The sequence below is a fragment of the Pygocentrus nattereri genome, chromosome 10 (assembly GCF_015220715.1).
Source record: "Pygocentrus nattereri isolate fPygNat1 chromosome 10, fPygNat1.pri, whole genome shotgun sequence".
In the NCBI taxonomy this organism is placed as follows: domain Eukaryota; kingdom Metazoa; phylum Chordata; class Actinopteri; order Characiformes; family Serrasalmidae; genus Pygocentrus; species Pygocentrus nattereri.
The window spans coordinates 20,667,079-20,693,292 of NC_051220.1; the positions used below are offsets into that span (position 1 = coordinate 20,667,079).

The 26,214-nt window shown below is 38.1% G+C and overlaps 1 protein-coding gene across 1 annotated transcript; it reads right to left on the reverse strand.

Moving 5' to 3' along the window:
* Nucleotides 1-529: 529 nt before the first annotated feature.
* apoba (apolipoprotein Ba) lies at nucleotides 530-26,214 on the reverse strand. The gene is made up of 29 exons (XM_017694414.2): nucleotides 26,090-26,214; nucleotides 25,571-25,624; nucleotides 25,005-25,117; nucleotides 24,202-24,347; nucleotides 22,092-22,239; nucleotides 21,753-21,905; nucleotides 21,468-21,592; nucleotides 20,600-20,688; nucleotides 20,052-20,499; nucleotides 19,825-19,939; nucleotides 19,515-19,658; nucleotides 18,619-18,824; nucleotides 18,132-18,336; nucleotides 17,833-18,012; nucleotides 16,898-17,113; nucleotides 16,620-16,790; nucleotides 15,784-15,989; nucleotides 14,942-15,124; nucleotides 14,546-14,676; nucleotides 14,235-14,445; nucleotides 13,240-13,412; nucleotides 12,988-13,163; nucleotides 12,554-12,675; nucleotides 11,322-11,680; nucleotides 3,040-10,584; nucleotides 2,840-2,951; nucleotides 2,624-2,653; nucleotides 2,096-2,282; nucleotides 530-1,941 (listed from the first exon to the last, which is right to left on the reverse strand). The coding sequence occupies exons 1-29, from the start codon at nucleotides 26,142-26,144 to the stop codon at nucleotides 721-723; spliced, it is 13,224 nt and encodes a 4,407-aa protein (XP_017549903.1). The 5' UTR covers nucleotides 26,145-26,214; the 3' UTR covers nucleotides 530-720.

Below are 26,214 nucleotides of genomic sequence, written 5' to 3' on the forward strand. Positions count from 1 at the left end.
AGTGGGAAATATTTCAGAAGCTTCTCAAGAAATGTGGAGATATGCGGTTAGTTGTCTGATATGTGTTTGATGGTACTGCCCTCTAATGGCCAAAAAGGATAAATGCATCTTATAAACGCTGTATATCTTATATCGCAGTGTATCTTAATGCAGTGTACTTTAAGGTACACCTTAAAAACACAAAACTGATTACATTTACATCATTTTAAATGAATATTTTATTATTGTCTTTCCCTAATTCCTCCATCATCTTCCACCCACTGCTCATTAAGTGCTGTGTTTAAGGGCCTACATCCCACATTTTATTACACATTTCCTCCACTGAGCTCTATTTATGTTTGTGTGTCTTCCCTGTTCTGCACCTGATCCAGCTAAACAGCTAATGAATCAGCCGTTCCCTAAAATATTCAAGACATATGTACTCAAGAACAAGGATTAAGAACTTCTGATTTTAGTACAATGCCACTTCTTGGCTTGTTGAATGTTGAATACATTCAAATAACAGTAAAAAATGTAACTTACCAAGATATTTTATGCAAACAAAGACTTTAATCATGTGTCATAGCAGTGAGTTACACATTTCCTTCTCACATATTAATAATTAAGAACTCAATTATATGTACATAATAATCTGCAACATAATGTTTATGTAAGTATAACAAATATATTTTCAAAAAAAAGGTACATTTAAACAATGTAAATCATTCTAAAATAAAACATTTAAGTCAGACTAGGCCATTCGCTAAATGAATTCCAGTAGAAAGGCAGAGGAACATCCATATCTATCTTTTTGCTGGTCACTCTTATGTATGGCTGTGTATGCTGTGAAGCTTTCTTCGCATATTCAAGGACAACTTCAGTGTGGTTACGAAGCTGTTTCTCTAAGACTGAAATAAATTCACTCATCTCTGAGTTGAGCCACTCCATAGATATCTCGTTGTAGATCTCATGGACCTTCAATTTCGCCTTGTCTTTGTAGTCAGCTGCATTTACTTTTGCCAGCCGAATCTGTTTGGTAATTTCTTGCATCATTGGGCAGTTGCTGGCCTCTGTGTAAATTCCATTGAGATGAGCAGACAGCTCCTCTAGCCTCTCATCCTTCAGAGAAGCAATGAACTCCCCAGCCTTCTGGATGCAAAGTTTTACAAAGTCACTCATGTTCTGGAGCAGTTTCTCCAGCTTCAGTCCTTCCCACTTCTTCATTGCTTGAGTAATCTTATCCTGTGCAGACCTCACCGCAGACTTCAGATCCTTCAAAATATCCTTGCCAATGATAACTACATCGGTACCTGGAAGGGTGAAATTCATTCCATTGATGTAGCTTGCAATGGTGTCGGCTATAGTCTCCATGAGGCTAGTAAATCTGCCTGCAGCCCGCCTGACCACCATTGAAATGGAACGTCTCATCTTGTTGTACATCTCCTGACCGGTGAGCTTCTCCTCGAAACCTGGCAGGTGGAACTTGGTCTCACTCAAGAACTTCATGATGGCATCCAACATGACCTTGACATTTGTCTCATAATTTTGAAGCAGTTCTTTGACATTGTTCGAGACCCTGCTGCTCATCTCCTGGATCTTAATTTCTGGCATGCTCTGCACGGTCCTCTTTAACATTTCTTTACTTTGCTGCCTCAGATACTCAATTGAGTTCTGCATTGCATCAAATGCCTTGGGAAGCTCACTGTAAGCTTTGTCAATATTGTTTGATATTGTGTTCTTCAGCTTTAAGGCAGCGCGATTCAGGTCCATGCCAAAATGAGTTTTGTGGTATTTGTTGACAAACTCATAAATAGCTGAAGTGATTGCCGGCAGCCTGATTTTAAAGCCATTTATCATGTCAAATAGCCCATTAAGCTGCCAGCCAGTTTGAAGGTTCAGTTTTTCAGAGTTCTTCAGAGTAACCTTGAAACTCAGCAGATCAGTGTCCTTGTCAGGAGTTGTCTACAAGAACAAAGGAACAGCATATAGAATCTGTTTATTCCGAGTCTGACCCACCACTTTACATAAAGCCATACAGTGCTTTAATTACATCCATATCATTGGACCAAATTATAAAACATTGTACATTAAAATGCACATAATATAATTTCCTCACCAAGTATCTGCTGAAGAGTTTTGCATAATATTGAGACGGTGACCTCCTTGTGAACTGAAATCCAACAAAGCCGGCAGAAGGTGATGATACTGAAGATGTGATACCATTGTTGTTGGAGGCATAACGGAAGCTCACATCAGCAAAAGTCTGGCTGTTGATGTCAATATCCAGAGTGTGACTTGATGGTCTGTGAAATTAACAGGGACACAGTGTCACTGATGCAAAGCACCTCTCCTATGAAGCCCAAAATCTACTTGTGTTCTTCCTTGTGGAGAACCTCAGGCTTGTTAGTTGTGAGTGACTGTGTGAGTTAGTAAATGTGTGACAGAGTGAGTTAGTTAGACAGTTTATTGTTTTTTTAGACAATGGCTAACTTTAAGTTATTGGTTTTATGTTCCCATATAAAGCATTTCCAATGAAAGTTGTTTCCTGATGCAAGCAAAGCATAAAACAGAAGCAAGTGTAAAGTTAAACAAAAGACATTAAATGAGTTAGATATTTTACACAGAAATGGCTGGCAACTTTTACCTCGAGGCCGAAGGCTCCTCCCGTTTAATTCTGTTAAAAAATCAGCAAATTTTCAGCGTCATGTAAAAAAAATTGTAAAACTTTGCTTAAATTCTGCTGCATAACATTAACATAACCTGCAAAACTTTTCAAATAACAAGGATACTATTTATGAAAGCTACTAAAGTTTCTCTTGACAAAGCAGTAATTTGGGACATACATGAACACATATATTACCTCAGATTTTGTCGGAGGTCATGCTTCCAGTTAACTTTTACATCATTGTGGGTGAAGGTACACTTTCCATCCAGACTTACAGCTCCATTTTCAAGCAAAACGTTAGCAATAGCTAAATAAGGAACATGCATAACCATGATTAAGTAGGGCTGCCACTTATGTTCATGTACAAACATTCAGTAAATTATAGTTCAACTTACCATCCAAGTCATATGCTAGGAAAGTCATGGTGGATGTACACAAGGACTTCAGTGAGTAAGCAAATCCTGGCTTCTTGTTCTCCATTTTTGCAGTCCATGTATTGTTGTAAATTGAGGAGGAAACTTTCACAGCAGTAGAGAGCGCACCAAAAGATGGGATAAATATACTGGTTGGCAGGTGGAGTGAAATCTCTGGGATCGCAATTTTCTGTTCAGGAATGGTTATGGTTGGTATCTCAAAATGATAGATTGCTTTTGTGACATCATCCAGGTGGATGGTGTGCTCACCAATGGTGAAGGTTTTGGGCAATGTGAAACTTGAGATGGTGATTTCATATTGAGGTAGCTTGAGAAGCAGAAGAGCAATTTTGTCCCTCATGTATTCCATATCGATTTCAAATTGGGGGATACTGACCACTGGTAGACCTGGCAAAGTTATTTCAAAAGCAGTTGTGCTGATCATATTTGGGACTTTCAGCTTTTGTAGGTCTAATGTGAAGGATGGCACACGGAGAGTTGTGAGAGGTACATCAAACGTTGGAATGGTGATGACTGGTGGGAGAGAAAAATAATCAGGCAGATCAACATTTTCAAGTCGCTCATCTATTTCTCTTATCATCTGTGGGATCTGTTTCACCCATTCAGGCACTGCTAGGGTGATTTCTGGAATGTCAAAAGTAACTCCATTTTCAAAGACGGTGGCAGGCAGTGCAAACAGGGTTCCATCCATACTTTTAGCATATACCAAATGAGTAGAAACATTAAGGAACTGTAACTGATCTGTGCTAGTGGCCTCGTCAAATTTCAACACATCCCACAGAGTTTTCTGATAGACGGGCAATTTGATGGACTTCAGAAATGCAAGATGACCTTCAACGGATTCTGTCACCTCCATGCGTATCTCAGATTCATCATTGGACATCAACAGATCACTAGAATGCTTAAGTGATGTTAATTGCTCCTTGCCACTCCAAAGAAACTTCTGTTTGTCTGACGTGACATCAATGTCTACATTCTGAACTATGCTAACAAGACCAAGGTCAGATGACTGTGAAATATCCATATTAAGATTAGCATACATTGTTGTGAGTGGAACAAACTCAAAGGTTCCCTGTGCAGTGTGCTTTCCATTGGTCAAATAAGATGCAATGTTCACCTTATTTTTGCTTATGTAATTCACTGTGGCATAAACACGTCTAAGAGAAGCCTCCAGAGCAAATATCTCAGCTATATCTACATTCCAGATTTCAGTCTTCATGTACTCAGCTTCAGAATTTATGTCTGTTTTCACTGTGGAACGTAGACCATTGGCATTTAGGTATATAGTTGCTTCATTGTCTAATGATTTTGAAAAACGTCCTGTCTCCGATATTGTTCCGTAGGTCTTGGCCCTCAAAGAATTCTCCAGAGAAAAGTAGGATGACAGTGTTTCAAGTGCAAGATTATGGTGTAGAATTCCATTTCCTTGAGTTTGTAAAGATGGGAGATTGTATGTATATTGAAGTTTCACTTTAGAGGCAAGATTAGGCTTGGTCTTGGTATTTCCATCCAGTACCTGATTTACGTCCAGTGTGAAAAAAGGCAGGTTGATTTTCATAGCATTTGCTACAGAAGACTCCATATTCCTCTTGGTGAGGCTGATAGTGCTCTCATGAGTATATTCTGCATTCTTGAGTTCCAATGACAGGGTTGTGGCCACCTTTAGACCTCTCTTCTTAGTGATGCTGGTTGTTCCATCAAGTTTGCCTTTTAGGAATTCAAACACAGAGGTAGAAGATGCTCCCACTTTGATCACAAAGTCAGACTGGTTGTAGATACCACCATTAGAACTCATGCTAATCACTGGTGACTTGAATGAGAAATCATAGGTCAAATTTCCAAGAGCAGGTATCATGATGTTGTTCTGAATATCTGGCAGTGTGACTGTAGGCAACGTCAGCTCTCTGAGTGTCTCAGGTACATGCAAAACAGGCAACCCTAGAGACGGAAGAACAAGAGTATAGGAGGGAACTGAGAAACCCATCACTGGAACTTTGAAACTTGGTGTGCTGACCTCCTTTGGAATGAAAAAGCCAAATGCAGGCAACTCAGCACTGAAGGCTGAAACTTCAATGTTCAGGATTGGTACAGTGTATCCAGGGACAGTGAAATACCTTGGAGGCTGGTTGGAGGTGTCAATTTTAAATTTTTCAAACTGAGTCCTGGCTTGGTTATAAGAATTTGTTAGGGCATCAAGGACTTTCTCTCTTCCAAGTTCGAAGCATGCTCCTAAGAATTTAGCATTTTCAAAAATGGAGTTGTAGACAGGCTCAAGGTCTAGGTCAAAGGTGTGCTTGTCTGGGTTTTTTTGATACCGAAGATTGAAATCAATGTCAAAGGACTGACGAGGAGTGGCCAGGAGGTCTTTCAAACCCAAATCCTCCCACAAAGAATATTCTTCGATCACTGGTGTTTTTCTATCAAAGTACGGCACAGTTATCTCCGGAACAGTTAGGGGTACTGTCAGAAAGTCGAGATTAGCCTCTCCATCGACAGATACATAGATTCCTGCATCTTTTTCATTGTTGTCCAAAGTGAAGTTGTGGTTATATTTATACTGGTTGAATCGAGCCAGACCAACCCAAGAGACATGCTGATTTTCAGAGCTCAGAGCCATCTTATAATCATGCTGGAGATCAATCTTTCCAGTTAGTTTTAGAGGGAAGAGGATTTTGGAGCCTACCTTATTTTTGCAATCAAGGCTGATCTCAAATGGTTGGGCGAAAAAATCACAAGAATTGGATAAAGTTCCACTAACTTTCCCAATCAGTTCTGCATTGTGTGAAGCTGTTAGTTCAATTTTGAGACCTTCCATTTGAGCCTGTCCTGTCAGTTTTATCACACTTGTCTTCATGAAAGGAGTCTCTGTCTCCGCACTTGCATCAATGGTAATGTGGCTCAGGATGACAGATTCAGCATTGACTGATTGTTTCATTTTGAAGCTGTTGCTGTTTGTTTCACCATCAAAAGTGAGCTGTGCCTTGCCAGTGTTGACACTAAATTCCAGACTGCTCTTGTGCACACCTTCATCAGCGTAATCTTTTAGGGACCATTTCCCTTTTGCCTCATTTTCAACAGTCACAGAAATGGTTCCTGACTCAAACTGCACCTTAGCTGTTTTTTTAATCATAGCCTCACTTGAGATGTCCATAGAGTGGATGTTCAGGTCATGGCCATATGTTGTGTCCATATTCACAGATATTCCATTCTTTAGAGCAACTACAATATTGTTTACTAAATCAGCTTTGTATATTTGGGTTGTGGCCTTAGCAGTTGTCTTTGCCAATGCTTCAATTGATGGATTCCTCAAAATTAGCGAACCCTCATGATCAACTGTAAAAGCCATGTGATTGACTTTTACTGTCTCACTAATTATCATTTTCTTCTTTGTAGGGGCTTCAATTTGAAGCATTGCTTCCAAAGAGTAGCCAAGAACATCAAGAGTTGACGTTGCTTGTGAAGTCAGGGTAGCTTTGAACTGAGGCTCTAAGATTTTACTTGTTGTGTTCTGAATTGCTGCCTCTGTCACTACCGTAAAATGGGGAGAACTGAACTTGAATTCTCCATACAGCTTCCCGAAAGCTGGGATACATGGCTCAAATGGAATTTGAGGCAGCTTGACTTCAGGAATTGCCAACATGGTAATCTCAAAATTCTCCAGATTTAGCTTCGGTATATTGATTTCTGGGAACTTAAACTCTACAAGTCTCACCTCTGGGAAAGTAAAGTCAGGCAGGTCAAACAGATAAAGAGCTCTTAAATCGCCAAAGGTAGCCTCAGGATCCAGCTCTGGCATTTTAAACTCCCGAATTTGATCAATGACTTCAATGATCTTCTTCTTAATGATCTCAAAGTCAATAGTGATTGATGGAACATGGATAAAGTCCAAAATTGTGAACTCTGGTACTGTTATCTTGGATGGAATAGAAAGATCTTGAAGCCTTGCCATATTTATCTGAAAAGCAGCAACCTCAAGTGTTGTGAATGGAAGAGTAAAAGCTTGGATTTCAATTTGTACTGTCTTCAGATAATTAAGAACTCCTTCCACAGCTTGATGGATTTGATCAAGTATTTTTTCACCCTTGGATAGTCTGTGAATTTCCTCAATGAAGCTCTGGAGCTGTGATGAGATGTAGTCAATCATATTATTGTACGATTCACTTGCTCTTTGTAAGTAAACAAGGATTTCCTCTCTGATGTCCATGTCACTGATTCTCTGTCTCATATCTTCGAGCATGTCCTGGAGCTTTAGTTTAATATCCTTATAAGCTGTGGTGTCAATTACACCCTTAATCATTCTGTAAAGCTCAGCTACTTTAGTGTTTTTCAGTTGCTCCAAATAGTTAATAATAGAGGTCTGCATCTCTCGCAAAAACTTCCTAGATGCCTCAATTTTCTCTGGGATTTCGTAGACCTTTATTTGTTCATTGACATAATTTGTTATTTTCCCGATTTGCTTATTAGCTTCATCAACAAATTCATTGTAATTAAAGGCCTTGAGATTCTTGATTATCATTAGAATATAATTATTTAGATCCTCAATGTTTTGCTTGATGTCAATTAATTTTAACTGATTAACAATTGTGTCCAGTAGTTGCAAGACCTTGTCTGAAAAGTATTCAAATGGAATAGACTTTAAGGCATCCACCATTGCCTCAACTGTCTCTCGGATTTTGTATTGCTTGATCAGAGTCTTAGCCTGCTCCAGGAAAACTTCCATCTTTTTTTCAATTTCATATCTTTCAAACAGTTCACCAATTTTGGAGTACACATAATTAATTTTTTCCACAATTTCATATTCTTCAATCCAGTTGACAAAGATGTCCTTCATGGAATCAAGCACCTCTTCAATATCTTCTAATGGAATGTAATCAGATAGCTGATCCATATACTGAGCCAAATCAAATGAGCTTATATAGTCAGTCACATCTTGAAGTAACATCTTGATGTCAAAGTTCTCTATTACGTCTTTCAATTCACTCACTTTATCCTGGATTTTTGCTTTAATTTCATACTTGGCATCAAGTTCTTTCAACCAAGCCACACTGCTGTCTTGCAATTTTTGCAGATCAATCTGTCTAATTACATCTTCAATGGCACTGATGACTCTTAAGATTGTTTGGGTAATGTCAAATCTTTCATCAAAGGCCTTGAGTTCATCTCCAATATTTGTCAGAATGTCAGCCCAGGACCCACTTTCAATAAGAGATTTGACTTGAGCCTTGAGGTCCTTTATTTTGGCTGCCAAATCAATTAAGGCTTTTTCTGAGGTTTTCTTAAGGTTCTCCAGAGATGCTTCTAGATCATCTAATGAGACAGCGTAGTCTTGTACCAAGGAGATCACCTTATCTTTGGCCAGGTTAAATTTGTTCTCTAGGTCAATTTCCTCTACGAAGTTGCTAATCATTTGTGGGACTTCATCCAAGTTCTCTCTGAATTGCCTGGCCAAATCATTGATGTCCAAATCATTGAGATACTGCTGGAGGGACTCAAGAACATTTACAAATGTAGTCTTCATTTTCTCAAAGGCAACTGGAAGGCTCTCGATGAATGGCAAATGAATGATGTGGCAGTCACTGTTTTTGTCATACTTTAGGAACCCAGCAACACTGAACTCTTGGTTGTCGAATGGAGATTCTGCAGCTTTACTGAACAGGTTTGTCTGGAGCACCCCAGAAAGCTGCACTCCCATATCTGCTTCTTTGTTGTAAATGTTGACCTCTTGGTTGTATGCATGGTTGTTCAGCTTGGACTTGAATCTCCACAACACAGACTGCTCGTTGGGTATCAACAAGCCATCAAATTTGTTTTCAAAGTGGGTTTCAGCTGAATCTCCATTCAGAAACATGTGGGTGGCAGAGGCTCTCCAGTCATGGGACTCAGCAATTGCAAAAGGCTCTGCTTTCAGGAGGAATTTACTGTAGAGTTGACCGGTATGCTTACCATAGAACTTCACTAAGCCATCACCATTTAGAAGTGCGTCAACAGTGAGGCTAAATGGCATTGCCATTACACGTACGACATTCTCAAGACGCAAAGCCTTAGAATTTAAACGGGCCTCACTGTTAATAACAGAAGACAGTCCAGCAAAATCCAGTTCAAAGTTGTGGCTGACTTGAGAATCCAAGACTTCTGCAGTTGAATCACATTTTACCGAACCAGTCATTTCAGAAAAAGTGATTCCACAAGTGCTCTTGATGGTATGTTCCTCGCCATATTTCCCAGTAATGCTTCCTGATGCATCTAACTTGAATGGCTCTACCTTAATATAGCCATCTTTACTGAAACTGACATCAAACATCTCAAGTTTATTGTTTGAGGACACTGAAACAGCAAAAGGCCTCATGTTAACCTTGATATCATGGTTATATGATGCACCATCACAGATGAAATTATCTGTATTGGAGCGGAATGCCAATGTCCACAGAGTTACAGTCAAGGTATGGATGCTCTCGGTCCTCATCTTTTGTAACGTACCCATCATGGTGTTGGAGAGGGTGAGACCCTGCTTATTCAGACCCAAATTCATTGTGTTTCTTGCATCACCATCAAAAGCACTGCCTTTAAAAACACTGTTTAGATAAACTCCGTTGTCTGAGATCTTGCCCTCCACACTGAGCTCTGCTGTGTTGTCTTGAGCTAATCCTTTAGATGTAAGAGACATGGAGGCTCCTGTTCCATCTAGTCCAGCATTGAAGATGTTTTCAAATGTCATAGAGCTACACTGAAGAGTTGTTGTACAACTTGTGGCCAGGCCATTCATTCCCAAGGTAAATGTACCTTTGTGTGTTCCACGGCTATCTTCAAAGTTCAGGGAACCTTCAATGTTCACTTCAAGTCCATTGCCATTCAAAGCTCCAGTAAGCAGGGAATATGCTCTGTTCGTTGTATGGTCTGCCTGGGTCTCGACTCTGAAGCTAGCTTCTTCCTCTGTTAAATCAAGTTCAGCTTGACAACGGAGGGTTTTCCCTAGTGCTACAGCACCAGCATCGGACTTCAAAAACAAATGGCCATCCTTGTACCTCAGTTCACCTACATGATTCAAAGCATCATTTTCAGTAGTTGTTTTGGATACAATTACCAAATCATCAACGTGATATTCTCCATAGATCACATTTTTTCCTTGGATGATTGAGGAGTCAAACCTCAAAATGGATTCTCCTTTTCCTTTAAGTGGATTCACAGTGTAGGATAGGCTATATGCAGAGTTTGCAAACCAAGGACCTATTTTTAAGACTCCATCCACATTCGCATCTCCAACAAGATCTAAGCCTGTGAGCATTGCCTGAGTAGAATAATAGAGGGAGGTCTGTAGACCAAATGGGCTGGTTGCTTCATACTTGTAAACTCCTGTCCCTTTGCTGCTCTCTATGTCATCTGTCATGGTTTTGGTAACAGTCATGCTTTCAGAGGCACTAAAGCTAGCATCAAGGAAACTGTGATGCAAGGACCCATTCACAAGATACTTATAGTGGTCATCCATGGTGCCATAGACCAGGGCAGTACCTATATGAAGGAAAAAGGAGCATTCTTAACATAAAGTACACAATATTTATCTAACAGTCATGCACAAAAGGAGGTTAAATTAAATGCTTTTCTAAGAGAAACTAAGTACACATCTTCTACAGAGAACACTTTTGAAAAATTTTTATGCACAAATATTGTTTATTTGCTGAATTTAAAATATTGAAAAAAGTTACAGCACATTTTACATTTATTTTATATTTACTTTATATTTAGAACTAATTATTTGCTCAGTGTAAGCTCTTAGTTGTATGCGTGGTTATTCAGCTTACACTTTAATTTCCATGACACAGACTGTTCACAGGGTACAAGCCGTTAAATTTGTTTTCTATTGTTGTTGTTATATCTGTTATCAATGTGTTTTGCAGGACCATGGCAGAGGACATACTATAGAAACTCTGCAAATAAATAGAAATTCTCCCCTAACATTTGCAGACAAAATGACATAACTAGGTTTATTTCCTGTACAAGATGTGTCCACTTATCTTCACTTGGAAAAACAACAAAACATGCAATCTGACAGGGTATATTATTTTGCAGATTACTGTATATAACACACTACTTTTTTATTCATTTTTTTTTCAGAATAACCTAAAAAACATTATTAATACCATAATAATATTGAATATACATTTTAATTGCAAAAAATAATACTAGAAATCTGTAAAATGTATCTTGTTGGTATATATTAGATTTAAAAATGAGTAAATGGAAAATACCTTCAACTTTATATGCAAGGACTTCCACAGGACAGCTGCCCATAACTTTGTATTTAGCAATGTAGCTGGGAACATCAACAGTATAGTTGCCCCCAGAGATTGAGCCTTCCCAGTCATAGAGGTTGCTGTTCATCTTAGCAGACACCTCTGCTACACCAAGCTGAGGCAAGGAGAAGTCCAGTGTGTGGGGGATTGTGAACGAGGGGATCTTGTACCTAGTTTCTGATTTCATTGGTCCAAAGGGAGGCACGTGAATATATGAGGGGATGTTTAGCTCTTCAGATGATTTCCCACCAAAAGGAAGAGGCAAGGAGAAAGATATTTTGTCCTTGTTGAACTGGTACCGGAACAGTGCATCACTGATGGAAATGAAACAGTGAAACAAAAGTGTGTAAAATGTAAACAACTAAAAAGTTCATAGTAGGGCCCAACCGATACAAAAAATTGTGGCTGATACCGATACCAACTTTAAGGGCTTCAAAATTGGCTAATATAATTTGATTTTATTTTCTAATTTAATTTTGTACTCCAGTAGTTTTACAATATGACTAATGTGATTGAATTTTCAATTATCACACATCTTAAACTAAAAGTAAACAGTGGAAACACTTTTAATATACTACATGTAGTCCTGGCAGCAGAGCTACCAAGAATGTTTTGCACATTTGATTTCTGTTTATCACCTCTTATTTTTCTAATTTCTCTTTATTTATCTTCATAAAAATATTTTTGTGTTATGTTTTTCTTTTTCCCATGCTCAAGGTGAAATTTGGATGCAATTTATGTTTTTTAATAGTTACCATAATGGTAATTTGTGTTTAGATTGTCCTTAAACATACAGCATTTAAAGCTGGGCCTTTCAGTAACACAACTGTATGACGTTTAGTCCCATTAATGGGAATTTACAAGCTTACAAGCAACCAAAAAAGCGATGATCAATGGCTGATTTCATTAACGCTTATGATTTCTAACATTGACCAAAATTAGTAGCTAACTAATATATTGGTTGGGCCCTAGTTCATAGTAGTTATATTTGATTACTATATCACTGTTGATGTATAACTATAACTGGTAATTGATCTTTATATTATATATCTGTTTCAAAATACAGGCAGCTTTTCATTTTGTTGCTTTGTCATTGGTGATGCTTTGTAAAAACAGCTAATAAACCAACTATTTACTATTGAAACATTGTACCTAACCTGAATAAATAAAACTGATGAATGACTTACGTTTTAAGATACAGATTTTCTGGTATACTTGGCATGGTGAGTTCTGGAATATATCTCTTGTTCCTGAGATTCTTCACATATGGAATGTCTTTTCCAAATTTATCAAGCCAAATGTTACCTGCCTGAGGGTGCGGAAAGTTGATTAATTAAAACATAGCAACAAAGTGGTCCTACTATACATGCACACAAAGTCTTAAATAATAACAGCAACATACTTCTTATCAATACGTGTTACATGGAGAGAAGTAATGAATATAATAAATAAATAAATAAATATATAATGAAAATAACAAATATATACTGTTTCTTAGGTGTACAGTCAGTTTAGGTTTTTTGAGTAGTATCTGAACTGGCTCCAACATTGAGAAATTCTTAATTTGGGCAAATCATTACCTATTAAACAAACTGTATAATGTTAGTTTTAAAACACTTACCTCTATACCTTTCAAAACAATATGACGGAGTTTCATGTCAGTGTTGGTCACCTTCTGGTCAAGGATGTGATCAATAAATCCCTGGAGCTGACTGTAGTAGTCGTCCATGTTTGGGAAGTGTTTTGTAACTTCAGAGTTCATATCTGACTTAATCTCCAATTCAACCTTGTTGTCATCTGCAAAACGACACATGAAAGATCAAGACTTTTGCAATTCATATGTTATAAAGAAATGACAATGAGATATTACTACCATATCTAAGGATGGCTTTCTGCAGAGAGGACATTTCTGAGCAGTTAAAGCCTGTTTCAAGATGTAGAACAAGGCTATCTGCTTTCTTTAGACGGGCAGTCACAGAAGCATCCATCTGTAGAGGAGGAATAGCCACTTGCAGTTGCAAATCACCGTCTTCCATAGACTCCAGTCTGCTCAGACATAGATAAAAGATATCACTCAAAGAATGCCATATTAAGCATTACAATCTTACTATATAATGACAATATACATAATACATAATGCAATGATAAATATTACATTGTTGCTAGAACGTTTTTTTTAGTTTTTCACATAATTCAAAAAATGCATGTGGCCTTCTATATTGTATGTATATTTTATGATGAATAAGCCAAAAGAAATGGCCCAAAATTAAATGGAAAAAGTCTGGTACATACAAAAGTTTTTTTTTCCTTCTGTAAAGTTGTTTTGAAGATACAAGATTTTGTTCTGACAGCAGCGAAATGCATAGAGTTAAAGGAGGTGGAGAGGATGGGTCCTTCAGTATTTGGAGGGGTACGAACTGAAACCCTCTCTCTCAACAATTATTGAAAAAACTGCAGCCAGGTTTTTTAGTGAGAGCAAGCTAGTTTAGCAAATCTTACATATTTGTTTATTTTGTAGAAAAAAGCATCTTCCTAGAAATAAGCCTCTACATCTAAAGGTGTACTTCTTTGTCTGCATGACACCTACTCATGACTAACTAGGATTGCCAGGTTTTCGGTTATGCACTGGAGAGTCCAATTTTCAGCTCCATTCTCCAGTTCCTGGTTAGTACTACTAAATGAACGTCAAAATGTCTGATTGAGTTTGACTCTAAAGGCATGAGTGGTAAGACCACTGTGACCCCCAAAGTTGAAATAAATCCTATGCCACTTGAACATAATTACTAAGCCATGGTTTTTCATGTTTTTTATATCATAGAATAGATGGATTAGCACAACATCTGTTGATGAAAACAGCTTATACTCTACCTGACATGTCCAACTAATGACAGCTGGACAGCCTTTTTATTGGATACATCAATTGCAATGCCATACATATTCTTCCCCTTTCCAGTGCCATCAGTGACTTCCACCTTAAAACCAGCCTCCACATCATAGTCTGGTACTTGAAGCTCACTGGTGAAAAGTTTCTTGTTACGGTTATATTTAAAAGCGGCAGTTGCTGTTGTAGGTGTGGAACCTGAGTGAAGAGAAATTGTCATAATGACGTCTTCAGTATGCAGCAATGTAAATCGATCTATATGCCTTAAATTTGAAAAATAAATTCTTGAATAGCTTACCCTCTGCCTTAAGCGAAAGCACTAGGGAGTCGACCTTATGGCGACCTTCTTTGCCCTCTTTAAGGAGCTCATAGGCCATGGTCGCTGTGTATTCTGATACCTCTCCAGTAGGCTGAAGCTCCAAAGCAAACCTGGGACAAGTTGGTTCGTTTACAGAACTTACATAACAATATTACATGGCAAGAGTACAGGACATGAATACAAACACACAGAACTAGGAACATTTCACTCCCAATAACAGACCTGATTGTATCTCTTTTTATAAATGCTTCTTAAAGGGGTTCTGAATGTACCCCAATTAAAACTGCTTAATCTAATTATCACCAAAAATAAAGACAAATCAAAGATAAACTGTGATACTGGCACTACAAGCCCATCTGCTCTTACTTTACATACCTGGTTTCCCCAGTTAGGGGGTAGTAGGGGGCACTGTTGGTTGAGCTGGCATTGGAGTAGCGAACTGTGGTGCAGTACTTCAGTCCGAGGAAGAGGGGATTGCATTCTGTGGAGTCAGTCCTGTCCTCCACAATAGGGGACACTTTTCTGGTCATAGTGGAAGTCAGTGAAAGCAGCTCATTGCTGTTTTTTTCAAAGAAGAATGAACATCATTAGTGTCAAGTGTCCCCTTGTACTGTATTTTTTATTTTTTTGGTTATTCTATATGGTGACTGATTTTGAATCTGTTGCTCTAAATTATAAAGTTAGTCTATATATTATTTACATTTACACAGTTATTAATTTCTCTTTTCCTCAGCCATTACTATACAAACCTCATTAACATATCTGGAATTCTAAAGTCCAGAATCTATGCTAGATCCGGAAGAAAAAAAAACTTTTCTTTCTCCCTGGTAATCTTTTCCTTTCTCTTTTGCTTTTCACTTATGTTTTTTTCTTTAAAGAACCATCCATTGAGAAGTTCATTAGGGAATCTAGGGAACCAAAATTGGATTTCTTATGGCATCACTCCAAAGAACTTTCGGCAAGTTTATTTTTAAGAGTGTATTGTGCAAAACCTGACCTGATAATATTTCCCTAAATTTCTGCTGTGCTATTGTCATGAAATAGTTGATAGTAACACTTGTTCTATCAAAGAATGCTTGCGAGTTTTCTGGTACACAAACCCTGAAATTGTTAGTGCCTGCCAACCACTCTCCAGCTTTTGTGTTGTTGATAAAGACAACAGTCCCTCTTTCAAATTTTACATCTATCTGTAAAGTCTTGGACTGAGACAAGCCTACCTGATGCTGATCAGCTGGGTGTTCTCCTTTGGTGCAGGAATGGAAAGCTTGACTTGTTTGCCACTTATTGTGACTTTGGCATTCAGACCACTTTCATGGTACATGTTGGTGTGCATCCTAATTCCAGCATCAACAAACTCAGGGATGTAGACACCCATCTGGGTAACAAACTCCACTCCCATTGATGGCCTGAATGAAAGCTGTTGCTGTGAATGATAGAAAATATTACTATTAAAACTGAGATTTTCTTTATGAAGTTATATGGCAGTGCAAAGGGGGCAACTTTCATCATTATAGTATTATCTAGTTGGATTTGTAGTTGGGCTGTCAGAATCAGTTATACTAGTATTTGATAATCATATACACACAATTTATAATAGCAAACATTTAGTTTTACGTCATATACATGCAGTTTGTAACCACATTCATGAATCCTACTTGTGTGGGTTTCCGCTCTTTTAGTTTGCATACAATATGAGAGTTAACAGCTCCCCCTCAAGGACAATGTTCAGACTTTTAGTTATGCACACACAAGCAATTTGAATGCTGGCAGCTCCCCCTGGTGGACAATGTTCAGATTGATAAGGCTTAATGACCTGTGGTTTCCATGTTCATCATTACTTGCAAAGTTATCACTAAGCTGATTCATTGAGAATGTAAAATTTTAATCAGTTCCTTTTTTCAACAGAGTAATCCCCAAACTCTGGAATGATCTTCCAGAAACTGTTCGGGACTCAGACACAGTCTCAATCTTTAAGACTAGGCTGAAAACTCAATTGTTCAGTTTCAGATATGTGAATATGCGCAGTGATTGGTGTCTTTGGTGAGAAAGTTACCATGCTGCGGTCAAATGTCAGTCCACCTGTAGCACCAGGGGCAAAAACTCCAGCCAAAGAGAACTTCAGAGGGAGGCCAGCACCAGTGGGTAGTGTGAAGGCTTTGTCCAAGAACATGTAGTGGGCAAAAACCTCATTATCTATTCCAGATGACAGATGATTCTTCAAAAGCTGCAGACACAGAAGAATATGGTGAGACCTGTTTTAATGTTTTAGACAACATTTAGAAATAATTGCATAGTGCATTATAATATTATCAGTGATCTACTAACACTTACCTCTACAGGCAGGATGTGGAAGAAAATATCTGAATACATGATGATATTTCCAATAATGCTGTTAAGTTCACTGGTCTTCATGTAACCCAGTTCTGTTCCCATAAAACGGAGGTAGGCCATGGCTTTAGGGGCATCTTTGCTGTCTTCAAGATATTTGAGACCTTTACTGAGCTCGTGAAAGTTATCCTTAATCTGGTTGAAGATGTTCTGGGAGACCTGCAGGCACAATGGTCTGTGAAGTCTATTCAAATTTTAAAATGTTTTTTTTTTCTGTCAACAATACTGTATTGTCATGTCATTTAAAAACCTCTTCACTGATTCTTTTTCATTCTGGATTTTTGGTAGCACTTTAATTGAAGGGTACCTATATAAAGACTTCATAATACTTTTTTTAATTAAGTATTGAAACAGCATATTTATAAATCATTTACTTGTACATTTTTGTATAGTTTTTTCACTATACGCAAGATGTATTGACATAAGAGGCTGTAATCTAAAGTGACAGACATTTGTTCCATTTATACCACTGTCATGAAGCATTGTTCCCAAGTAAAGGAAGGCTAAGCAATAGCGTGTCTACACTGTTATAAGTTGTCTGTGACTGTAGTTTAAGGCCCCTTCATGTCACTACAATGTCATTTACATCATCAAAATATCTATCATCTTGCAAATAGAGACATAAACTGTTCATAAACACCAACATATTATTTAATACATAACTCATAGTGCTTCTGTATGTATTAAGCTCTCTGTAAGTAGCCTTCTAATAAAGTGTTACTTATTTTTACACTGTTTAAAAACAACATTTTATGATGAATGTACTAATACAAATGGTCCAAATTTTCATGGAAGATTTCAGTACACTGAATACATTGATCTGCATTAAAATTAAGACATTTTTCCATCTCCTACATAGTTACAATTTCCTAGCATACCTCTCTCTTCATCCTGCTTCTTTGTAAGGGTGCAATCCAATTTTCCAGAACCCGTCCTACTTTGGGTGGCACCTGGTCATTGGCCCAGTACAGTGCCTTTGAGATGATATCAGGGAAGAAACCATTTTCTCCAAACAGGGCCTCAATGGCTGGCTCAAAACCTTCTCCCTCCACGCCGATCTACAGAAGCATTTACAAAGGCATTTAAATTAGAACCTTAAGGAGCACATAGTAAGCATGTGCAGCTATTTTGTTTACTTTAAAATATAGCAATTTTTAAAAATTGGATGACACAATACCTCCAAAATCTCTGTGTTGAAGGCATCAAGAGTAGTTGCTAGCATAACTTCTTTGGGCAGGTAGTTGACTGAGTCAAAAATTACATTGCTCTCTATGGAGCCAGTCCATGGCACCTCAGTCTTGTAATTGTGAGAAAATTTTGTGAAGTCCACAGCAGAGAGGCTGTCGTCAGTCTCCAAGGCATTTGTGATGTGGCCCTTTGCTCTGTATTGGAGATGTAAATAGTGTTGAGTTGGAGATATAAGTAGTGTTAAAAGTTTTCCTAGAAGATTTTTCAAAGATATTATTCTAGAATTTCCTTCATCATTTTAACAAATAGTGTACTGAAACAATGATTCAAAGACAAGAATAATATAAAAAAGCTGAAAATAAATAAAAATAAAATAAAAAAGCACATTACACTTAGACAGTGTTCACAAAATAGTCATGCTTAACTCTTTATACAATTTTATTTTCAGCATAACTGAGTATGACTGTTGAACATACGTCTGAAGATTTGGGTCTGCAGAGTCCAGGAGGTTAGTGAGGTGAGATATAACAAAGCTCTTGACCTGCAGGTCCTGCTCATCCTTCAGTGTCTTCAGCACCTCCTCTACTACCTCAGGGTTCTTCATTAACATCAAATAAGCAGCGATACGTTTCTGAGCAGGTGCTGCTGCATCCTTGTATTGCTCCATCAGAGCAGTTGACACCTGAAATCAATGACAAAAATATAAAAGATGAGACCCGTGGAACTAGCATTACCCTTCTGACAAAAGAGCACAAAAATGATTGCATTTAAAAGAATATGTGTAGCCATATGCAGAATATGAATAACCATTGCTACATCTGTTGTAAACATGCCTAGTGGTGCCATAATAGTACAGAGTGAAATGTTCCAGTTTAAAGACTTGGAAACCCCACTTCTGATCTTGAAAGTGTGAGAAATAAAAAAAAAAACAACTACAAGTGCTTTAGGGCAAATACTTGAATGTGGGCTGTCTGAAATATTTTTGTGCCAAAGGAAGTCAGATAATCAACATTAGTGCCAGGAAACCGATTGTCATGCCCAGATTTTTTGCCTTTACATCAGTGGATTTTTTTTACCATCATGTGAGGTTTCCTAATTTATGCATGGTGTATTTGTGAAATGCATGCTGAGTACTGTAGTGAGAAAACATGGACGGACAAAAACACAAAGAGGATAAAAAATTGTGAATTCTATCAAATCTATGAGTCTGAGAGGTGCAATACTGTGCTAAGGAATATTAAATAGCAAGACATACATGGCTTTAAGGCTGAATGCTTTTATAGGTTTCAATAACATTGCTAATGATTTAATACTGTTTAAGAGGTAACTAATATTGTCAGAGGGGTTAAAGATGTAATAGGATTTGGCTTACATCTGGATCAATTTTCATCAGTCTGAAAGCCTGGATGGCTGATTTTTGGACGGACAAAGAAGCATCACTCTGACGCATGCAGTTCAGCAGGGAGGATTTTAGAGATGGAAAGCCCTCCATGTATTTTCCCATGACACCAATAACCTGCAAAACAAATTCTTTCCCATTAAATCCACAAAAATGTATTATTAAAATTTTAATGAAAAAGCACAGATTGAAAATGCTTTATTGCTATATTTTTTGACATCAATAAAATATCAGAGATGCTTATATGGTAAGATATGATCTGATGTGAATTTAGGTACAATACCCTCAAAGTGAGAAAGGTTTCATCCTCGTCGCCTGAGCAGTCACCAAGCATGAATTCCATGAATTCTGCAACCTCCCTCACCTCAGGCATTGTCAAAGCATCTATCCTAGGGAATCTGTAGCAAAATTGCACATTAACTTCACTCACCCACTCTTTAAATAAACCTGCATGAGGAAAAGGTGGACAACAGTCTCACAAAAAGTTGACAAGATATAACATTCACTCACTTTTTCACTGTGTTAGCAAGGGCATACATGATGGCCTTGCTTGGCTTGTGCTGGGCCATACTGAGCATGTCTCTGAGGTGTTCTGGGCTGGCCTGTGGCAGAAGACCCAAAGCATACACTATGGCATCCACCTCTTTATCTAGTTTGTTAAAGCCTCTGAGGATCTGTAGAATGGCACTGGTGCATTCACTGGTTCCACATTGGAACAGAGCCTGCCAGGTCAGCCAGTTGGAAACCTCCATCATGTTCTCAGCAGCCATTGACAATGTCTCATTCTTCATGCCACGGATCTGAGAAACAAGTTTCTGGAACAGACGGGCCCTCTCCTGGTTCCTTCCTGAGTGGGTCAGATCATTGAGGGTCTTCATTGTGGTAAGAACATCCTCTTTGTCCTGGGTGAAAGATTTGTCTTCTACTTCTTCTGGGAAAAGCTTTCTCTCAACTGTGCCTGTTCAAAGAAAAATCAGTGGTATCCATACAGTGAGATTAATCATATATGATTTACTGTGTGATAAATTCTTTTTGTTTTGCATTTTGACCTTACGCACCATCAGTGCCGAAGTTTCTGTCATTGAACTTCATTATTTCTTTTACAGTCAAACTCTGTTTCACCTCAGAAACGATGCCATACTGGTCCCTAGAAATGAGATTGCAAGAGTCAGTCTGGAGGATTCTTTCTAACCAGGACAGTTCACTCATCACAAAATTTTCACTTGAATATTAGGATGGAAATAAATACAGCAAAAGGAACATCATCTATATTGTACCAAAAATGGCATACAATGGCATTCGAAAGTCTGCATACAATAATAACTTACCCATTAAAGTAGGAAGGCACCAATACAGGAATTATGGGCGATTAGGTAATATCTTAAGGTTTCATGTATATGTCAGCCAATGTTGATATGGATATAATTTCATACACATTCACATCTACCTTGGTTAGCATTACACAGAACTATAGCATTGATTTCTACAGGGTTACAAATGCAGTCAAATTTTATAAGGCATTTGGATGTTAATTTTATTATTTATTATGCAGCTTTCCCTATCATTTTCGAATGACTGTATCTGAAGCTTATTTTTAACATGTATTATTATTTTTGTTTTACAACATATATTTTAAAAAGTTTTAAAAAGTACAGGATTATCAGCTCAATCACTTTTATCTGCACTCAGATTTGTTTTACATCATTAGAAATACTGATTCTGAACTTTTGAGTGGTGATTACAAAATTTAATAAAAATATTAACAAAAAAGTTCTGCACTGCACATATGCAAGGCCCATAAACAGGCTCCACCTATGGTACATGTGCAATAACTAAGATACATTGGTGGACATTTTGTAGACCACTTGCACTTCTTCTAATGAAGATGCACTTCACTAGATGAAACTATTAGAGCACAGTACTCACTCATGAGAGAATGGAATGAAGAGGTGTTTCTCTGTGCACTGGGCCTCAGTCATGTGCTTTTTCCTGTTATCAAACTTATAGTTGCAGGTCTGGCTGCTGCTGATGAGTTTGGAAACAAGTCCATTCTGTGAAGAAAAACCTGACTTGTTATGTTTTGCATCTACCTTTAATGACCTATACAACCCTATACTCAGCTCAAAATTGAATGAGATGGTGGATGAGATGCTTTCTATCCACTCATCCATCTATAAAAATGTGTCATTCTACATGAAAGTTACGTCTCACCAGGCCTGGCAGGAGGGACAGAGGGCTGGTGGGAAGTTTGTGAGGAGAAAAGTGGCTGCACTCTGACAGATCTCTGACCACGGTGACGTCGACATCAATGTCCTTCCTTGCGTTGACAGTGAGGTCAGTTTTGCACAGGCCATGTATGGTAGTCTTTAGCACAAAAGAAGAAAAGACACACCCATGAAGTAATGATAATGACCAAACTGGCATACAGCGATATACATTAGACATCGCATAAAGAGGCAACATAATTGCAGTTTCTACTTGAATATCAGATGGACAAAGAAGAGGAATATACAGATCCTACAGTTGTGAATACGGTATTTTGTATTTTACCATTTTATTATTGTGCTCCTCTTCTAGGACAGGCGCTAAAAGAGCAGAAATGATTCCTCTCTTGATGTTCACTATGTTCTCAGGCTCGTCCTTTTCAGGGTAGATGGAAACATCGGTCACCTGCTGCACCACGAAGTTCAAGGGGTTCCTGCATCACAATAAGAATTGGTTTCACTGGCCAAAACCACTTTCATCACTTACAAAGATTCAGTCTTGGAAGCGTTGCATATTAGGACAAATATATTAATTATAACTAAAGTGCTAAATGGATTTATCCACTCTGTTTTTGGGGCATTAAAAGACATACCTCTATGGGCCAGTTTCCCAGACCAAGAACTTTTCTGTGTTGATTCACCACTGGCTGAGCAATTTAGGTTAAGACTAGGCTTAGTCCTGGGACCATGTCCAGGAAACTAGCACTATTTCATTTTTGTTTTGATAAATGCAATATAGCAACTCTGGAATAAGGAATCTACAGTCATATGCGATACATGTTTTGTTGATTTTCTAAGAGAAAAGATTTTAGAAGTAGACATCCTCTACAGCTGTGGTTACAAACCCTGCCCCTGGAGACCTACATTCCTGCAGACTTTAGCTCCAACAGTACTTGGTGCCTCCTCATCCATCCAATTACTATCTTCAGAAGTCCTTAATTAGCTGAATCAGGTGTGTTAAATTTAGGTTGGAGATGAAACTTGCAAGATCACGAGGAGCAGTGTTGGTAACCACTTCTGTACAGAGAAACCTCTGCACAGTTTATGCACCATTACTGTTTATTTGTTGAATAACAAATTTGGGGAAAAAATATATTTAAATAAATAAATAAATAAATAAATAAATAAATAAGTAAGTAAGTAAGTAAGTAAGTAAGTAAGTAAATTGTACCATGGCCAAAAATATATTTTATGATTTTCTTTTTAATATGTTAGCCTTAGCAAATCTTCTTCTTTCGGCTGCTCCCTTTAGGGGTCGCCACAGCGGATCATCTGCCTCCATCTGGCCCTATCCATTTCCTCCTCTACTTTCACACCAACCATCTACATGTCCACCTTCACTACATCCATAAACCTTCTCTGAGGTCTACCTCTTCTCCTTCTACCCGGCAGCTCCATCTCCAACATTCTTTGCCCAATATATCCACTATTCCTCCTCAACACCTGTCCAAACCATCTCAACCTGGCCTCTCTGGCTTTATCTCCAAACTGCTCCACCTTCACTGTCCCTCTGATCTGCTCATTTCTAATCTTGTCCATCCTTGTCACACCCAACGAAAAACTCAGCATCTTCATCTCCGCCACCTCCAGCTCAGCCTCCTGTCTTTTAGACAGAGCCACAGTCTCCAAACCATACATCATAGCAGGACACACTACTGTCTTGTAAACCTTCCCTTTCACTCTTGCTGCTATCCTTCTGTCACACATCAGCCCTGACACCCGTCTCCACCCACTCCATCCTGCCTGCACCCTCTTCTTCACCTCTTTTCTGCACTGTCCATTGCTCTGGATGGTTGACCCAAGATATCTGAAGTCATCCACCTTTACGACCTCTACTCCTTGCATCTTCACCTTTCCACCTGCCTCCCTCTCATTCACACACATGTATTCCGTCTTGTCTCTACTGACCTTCATTCCTCTCCTCTCCAGTGCAAACCTCCACCTCTCCAGATTCTCTTCCACCTGCTCTCTATTCTCACCACAGATTACAATGTCATCTGCAAACATCATAGTCCATGGAGCCTCCTGCCTGACCTCATCTGTCAACCTTTCCATCACCATTGCAAACAAGAAGGGGCTCAAAGCTGATCCCTGATGTAACCCTACCTTCACCTTGAAACCATTTGTCACTCCAACTGCACACATCACCACTGTCTCACTATCCTCATACATGTCCTGCACCACCCTAACATACTTTTCAGCTACACCTGACTTCCTCATACATGTTAGCCTTAGCAAATAAATAGAACTATTTGCCTAGAGGTGTTCAAACTTTTGCATTTGCCTGCATGTCTATAAAAATCCATTATCCTTTGTGCAGAGTTTTCTTTTTATATAACCATCACTTGTGATTTGCTCTAAAGATCCAATCTTCTCTATGTTCTAACTGCACTCACTTCTCCATTGCTGCCTTGAAGAGCTCTGTTCCAGGAGCTGAACCGTAGGCTGGTTGACCCTGAGCATCGATAACAGTCACTTCGCTCAGAGAACAGTCAGTGGTGCGCAGGACAAAGCTGCACATCTGAGGAACCTCAAGTTCCACCTGCATAAGGAAAAAGGTAGAAAATGGCGAAATGAGAACTCAAAGCAAAATAGAAACATATAATCTAGCTAGAACACCTACGGATACTCTTGTTCTGGAAAGTTTGGAGCAGTTTATAGTAACATACATTACATAGGCAAAATAAGACATGTGGTGGTAATTTGGTGACCAAAAATTACCTCTAAAGCGACATTTTTTTACATTATACAGTGCTGTGTTGTCACATGTTCATTGTTATGCAACAAAAAGCTAAAAAATGAATGAAATGACCAAAGTACTCTGTTGGGTGACCAAACGTTCATTCAGCAGTCCATGGTTGCATGGCAACGATACCATACTCTAAAGAAACTACATTCCTTGGCGGAATACTTGTTATAGTTAATTGTTACTAATAATTAATATTTCTGAAAAAAAAAATTTATTTTATCATATTTTATGTCAGCCACTGTTTTCTAAAAACAATAAGCCACTTGAGGCTGTGCATCCTGCGGCTTTATTACGAAGAAGGGAGAATACCCTTCACTGTAATGCCCAGCCTCTTTTGCCATATTGCTTAAATAACTTCATGTTAAATTGCAAAGCTAAACTGCTGTAGTCTGAACAGATGGATATACATTTAAGTGATTTTAAACAGGCTTTTTGTGATATTTCTTGTACCTTGCAGGATATTTTTGGCCCATTCTTCATGTTAGCTGTTCCAGCCACTCCATTTGTGCTCTCAGCTGTGTATTGATAAATATATTTTCTGAAGTTCTTGTATCGTGCTTCCACTAGATATCAAGAAAGACAAACAGAACAGTGGTCAATAATTCATATACCACACTGGACATAAAAAATAAACAGCTGCTTGAAAAGAAACAAGAGCACAATTATAATTTTTCTATCACATTTTGTAAATAAATCACCAATTTCTACTGCACTGCATCATGTTAATGAGTTGTTTTGACCCTATTTCACAGACTGTTCCAAATCATCACTTGAACCAGAGACCTTTGGACCATTGGCTGACAGAGTGGCACCTCTATGAGTCAACAGATTCATCAATACACTTGCATCATAAACACAGTATCAGGGTTCAGTGTCATTATCTTTAAATGCTGATACCAAGAAACCAGCCCAGGCTTGATTAGCCACAGATAGGAGAGCATTAACACAAACAACTGAAATTCTTTTCTGGAACCTTTAGATGAATAAGAAGAACAGGATCTGAGCTGGTAACTTACATGGGCATCTTGGCTGTGTTTCTGCTTCTTGACCTGTTACTTCAGTACTTGTGTCTACAAAAACAGGGAAACAATCACTTTCTCAAATACACAAAATACAACTGACGTTCGTTTTTGTCATTTTTCATGGTTTGAGATAATATGAAAACATCTGCACTATACAAAGTGTGAGAGCTTTTGAAAATGCAAGGAAAAAAGCAGTTAAAAATGTATTCCATTTATATTTGGGCCATTTATATTGGAAGTTTCAAACAATGTAAAGGTAGCTATTCTTTCAAATTTAAAATTATATACATAACATTTCCACTTTCATGAAAAAACTTCGTTACTCTAAAATGGAAACTTTTGCATTTTTAAACAAATCATTTAGAGAAGGAAGAGCAAGTTTCTCAAAGCCATTTGAAATACCTACATTATATTTATGCCTTTAATGTTTTGTTCAGTTTAATCAACAATTCAAAGATATATTGTCTAAAATTATATTAAAATCAAGAATCAAAGGTTAGCTGTAAATCTTACCAGCCAAAACATAAGCGCTGAGAAGAAGAAACAGGTAGAGCTTAGTGTCCCCCATGATGGACACCAACAAAGCTCAAATTGTTCCTCTTCTCTATTTGTCAACCAATCCGCACTTAAATGTCTGA